We start from the raw sequence: 4,545 nt of genomic DNA, 5'->3' as shown, positions 1-4,545 counted from the left end.
TCTGGCCTTGTTAAAGTTAGAAGGGAGTCAAGGCCCCCCTGTAGTGCAACTAACCAGTGTTCTGTAACATGTTCCCTTGGCTACTTTTACTCTGCTGGGCTCCCAGGGCATGATGAATGAAACCATAAGGCCGGCTCTCTCCTCCCTACCGGCCTTTCTCAATCTCAGAGGGCAGCAAAAAGCTGCCAAGAGCTCCTTCGTGCAATGCAACAGGTGAGATGGGAAAAGCTTCCCCCAATGACAGCATGCATTCATCTTCAATCCTCTATTACCTTTCTTTAGGTCTTGCAGCTCTACAAAGATAATCTGTGCTAAATCCTGCTGTTGTCTGAGGTCAAACGTTTGGCTCGCAGGCTGGACCACCTGCCCTAGCACCCTTGTTTGGTCCTGATGAGGGCAGCCAGCCCAGAAGGCAGGCGAAAGCCGTCCCGCAGCTCTCAAAGCAGCAGCCCAGGGGGCGCGTCCGAGCCGCGGGGGCGGGCAGAGCCGGCGCCTCCCCTCGGCACCCTCAGCAGGGTGCCGGGAGCCCGAACTTATGCAAAGTTTGCATCCAGGTTTGAGCACGTGGGCGCCTCCGCGCAGGGCCCTGCGGGCCGCGAGCTCGGCCTACCCGCCTTCATCCAACGGCGTCGCCTCGCACCTGCTCGGGGTACGGGCAGCGTGGTCTCCGCCGCCCCCGTCCCGCCGCCTCGCACGCGGCGCGCGGCTCCCGTCTCCCGGCTGCAGCAGCTGCGCGGCCCGGGGGTGGGGGCGGGAACGGGGCGGGCCGCCGGCGCTCTGCTCCCGGAAGCGGGTGGTTCTTGGGCTCCCGCCGTGAGGACCCGCGCGGCACAGGAGCTCCGGCATCCCCGCCCGCGTCTCCGGGAGAAGCACGACCCCGCCGGCAAGATGCTGCCCGTGTACCCGGACGTGAAGCCCAACCCGCTGCAGGACGCGAACCTCTGCTCGCGCGTATTCTTCTGGTGAGCGCCCCGCCCGAGCTGCGACAACGCGCCGCCGCCGCGCGCCTCCCTGTCGCTGCCGGCGCCTTCTGGGGCTGGAGGGCAGAGGGTCGCGGCGTGGGAGCTCTTGCAGCCGGCGACGGGAGCACGCGGCTTCCAGCCGCCCGTGGGGCCGCCCCACGCCGGCCGCGTGGTCCCCGTCTGCGCCCCGGCGCCCAGGGCGGGCGGGAACAGGGCCGGAGAGGGGTTCTGGGGACCAGGGGATCCTGCCTTGGTGCTCGCGGCTCTGCCAGCCTCCAGTGCCTGGGAGCAGCAGCAGCAGCAGCAGCAGCAGCAACCGCCGCCGCAGGAGTCGGAGCAGGAGCTGGGGAGGGGGAGAGCCGTAGCTGCCCGGGGAGAATTACTGCCTAGTGGGAGAACCGACTAGACCCTTCCCCCCTTAGCCCACTTCCCCCGTGCCGCTCAGGGATTCGCACTTCTCATGAGCTAAAGCTGCACCTTTTTCTTCCTAAGCAAGCAGCTTGTGAACAGCTTCCTTTATCTAAACTTAACCGCAGTTTAATTAGTGCCCTGGACCATTGCCATCTCCCCCACGGCGTTCCCACCTCTTCCGATATTCCTTCTGTGACACTGAGCTGCAACTCCACCGGGCTCCCTTGTGTGTTTGTGTGGCTGTGACCATGTCTCTCTCTTCCCCTTCCTCTGTTCCTGTGTGTCTCACACCGTGTCCTGGTATCTAGTTGTGGCATATTTCGTGTGGGTAAAATAACAGCTTTTTTATTTAATAAATGGGAACACTGCTCTTTAACACGTTTTTATCCTGGCCACACAGAGCCACAACTGGAGCATGTCTTTGAACAGCCGCTTTCCTTATTGCAATTATTTCCATTTCCACCTTTGAGGACCGCTCTGGAGATGGGGTCCTTGAAGCCTGTGGTCTCTGGATCTCTAGCCTTTGTAGAAGTGATCCGTGGTCTTAATGCAGGTAGTCTTGTCCAGGCGCCCTATGGACCTAAAATTATTGGAGGGTCCCTGAGCTGGGAGAAAACACAGGGGTGAAAAACGGCTCAGAGAGGTGAAGCTCTTGGCTAGTTTTCCATGTCGTAGCTGGGACTACTAACTAGGTGGGCCTGAACCTTTGGACTTAAATTGCATTTGCATTAGATCTTTTGTTTCTTGACCCCAAACTAACCTGAAGGCTCTAATCTTACCCACATTCTGATAATTTACTCTTTTAAATGGGGTAAGCCTAGGAGATCCCAAGGGGGTGAGTATGCCTACGTTTGTTTTGATTGGTGATTTCACTTTGTGTGGGAACATCTCTTGGCCCTTTGGCCCCTCTGAAGGAAAGAGGACTATGGGTAGAAGAAGAAATTTGGATGTGGGTATGGTCAACAGTGGTGAAGCAGGCAAATGTCTCCTTAACTTCAGGCAGGGCAAGGAATTCTGAAGCACTTTCTGTTTGTGGATTTTTCACGTGAAAATGGGAAGATGAGGATTTTGGATGAAGCTATTTCCAACTTCCTTACTGCAGGGGAAGGAGTGCTTCTCTCTGTTTTACACCTGACAGTCCTGAAGCAGAGGTGAAGTTGCTTGGGATCACACAGCTATTTAGATGTAGAGCAGGATCCCAAAGCAGGCAGTCTGGCTCCTGAGCCTGTGTTTGTAACCGCTGTACTGAGCTGCTTCTGTTTGGACACTTGTTCTTTTTTTTTTTTTAATTTTTTTTTTTTTAACGTTTATTTATTTTTGAGACAGAGAGAGCATGAACGGGGGAGGGTCAGAGAGGGAGACACAGCATCTGAAACAGGCTCCAGGCTCTGAGCCATCAGCACAGAGCCTGACGCGAGGCTTGAACTCACGGACCGCGAGATCATGACCTGAGCCGAAGTCGGCCACTTAACCGACTGAGCCACCCAGGCGCCCCGGGACACTTGCTCTTAAATACGTGGAGAAGGCTAGTCCATAAACACTTTTGGTCTTGCAGGCCGGAGTTTCTTCAACGTTTTTTATTTATTTTTGGGACAGAGAGAGACAGAGCATGAACGGGGGAGGGGCAGAGAGAGAGGGAGACACAGAATCAGAAACAGGCTCCAGGCTCCGAGCCATCAGCCCAGAGCCTGACTCGGGGCTCGAACTCACGGACCGCGAGATCGTGACCTGGCTGAAGTCGGACGCTTAACCGACTGCGCCACCCAGGCGCCCCTGTTATTCCAGTTTTAAAAAAGGGTTGTGCAAGTCTTTTGAGGTCAGATTGACCGTGATTGCTATCCTACGTTGGTTTATTTACCTTCTGCAATTCTAGGGCTTAAAAAAAATTTTTTTAAGTGTTTATTTAACTTTGTGAAAGAGAGAGATCATGAGCGAGCAGGGGCAGGAAGAGAGGGGGATACAATCCGAAGCAGTCTCCAGGCAGGCTCCAGGCTCTGAGCTGTCAGCACAGAGACTGACGCGGGGCTCAAACTCACATGAGATCATGACCTGAGCCAAAGTCTGATGGTCAACCAATTGAGCCACCCAGGTGCCCCTGCAGTTTTAGAGGTTTTAAAGTCGGAGGCCACCTTAGTGATTTCCATGTGTACCCTTCTGGCTGCAGGTGGGAAAGCTGAAATGAGCCCAGTCAGGGAGTACTGCCTGGAGATAAGGCCCAACTTGTAGAGAAAAGCCCTAGTTTTCAGCTTCTCATTGGATATTTGCTTTTCTTAAATTTCATCTGCTTTCTAAACTTGTGAACTGGTAGCTGTCTATCCAAATGATGCTGATAACTAGCTTTACTGACTTCTATACAAAACCCCCTTACTGGGGTTTTGGTGTTTTCACAGCACACTTTGGTCTTAGAGTCTAGGGGTCATACGTTTGTGGCTATTGGCAGTTGTTGTGGATTTTTGCTTTATTTAAACAATTTTTAAAAAATATTTATTTTTAAGTGAGAGAGGGTGTGCATGCAAGTGGGGGAGGGGCAGAGACAAAGGGAGACCCAGAATCTGAAGCAGGCTCCAGGCTCTGAGCTGTTAGCACAGAGCCTGACGTGGGGCTCCAACCCACAAGCTGTGAGATCATGACCTGAGTTGAAGTTGGACCCTTAACTGACTGAGCCACCCAGGTGCCCCTGTTCTATTTTTTAAGTAGGCTCTGCGCCCACCCAGTGTGGGGCTTGAACTCACAACCCTGAGATCAAGAGTTGCATGCCCTACAGACTGAACCAGCTAGGCATCCCTGTTAGGAATTTTTCAAAAGAATATATATATATTTTTCTGTTTTTGTAAGAAATTTAAAACTACAGAAAAAGAAAGGAATATGGATGGTTTATTTTACAGAGAGCGTGAGTGGGGGGGTGGGGGGAGGCGGAGAGAGAATCTTAAGCAGGCTCCTCCGTAGTCAGCATGGAGCCCAACTTGAGGCCCCATCCCACGAGCCTTTTGACCATGAACTGAACTGAAATTAAGGATCCAATACCCAACTGACCGAGCCTCCCAGGTGCCCCTGGATGATTTGTTTTTATTAGCCAAGTATATCTGCTGATGTTTTGGTTGTGTTTTCGTCTTCCTCCTAAAACTCTTGTGCATGTGTCTTTTCTACAAAACCAAGTAGTCCCCCCCCCCCC

At 53.4% G+C, this 4,545-nt stretch overlaps 1 protein-coding gene across 1 annotated transcript in view; it reads left to right on the top strand.

The window, feature by feature from the left end:
* The first annotated feature begins 486 nt into the window (after positions 1–486).
* The window catches only part of ABCC4 (ATP binding cassette subfamily C member 4), a 260,291-nt gene continuing 256,232 nt past the window's right edge, over positions 487–4,545 (top strand). The window contains exon 1 of the mRNA XM_049647145.1: positions 487–962. Coding sequence (XP_049503102.1) covers positions 889–962 — 74 coding nt within the window. The 5' untranslated portion in view covers positions 487–888. The remainder of the gene's footprint in view (positions 963–4,545) is intronic.

This window comes from Panthera uncia (genome assembly GCF_023721935.1).
Source record: "Panthera uncia isolate 11264 chromosome A1 unlocalized genomic scaffold, Puncia_PCG_1.0 HiC_scaffold_16, whole genome shotgun sequence".
Lineage (NCBI taxonomy): Eukaryota > Metazoa > Chordata > Mammalia > Carnivora > Felidae > Panthera > Panthera uncia.
Note: the sequence above shows the minus strand (reverse complement) of the source record. Positions and strands in the feature narration are given on the sequence as shown.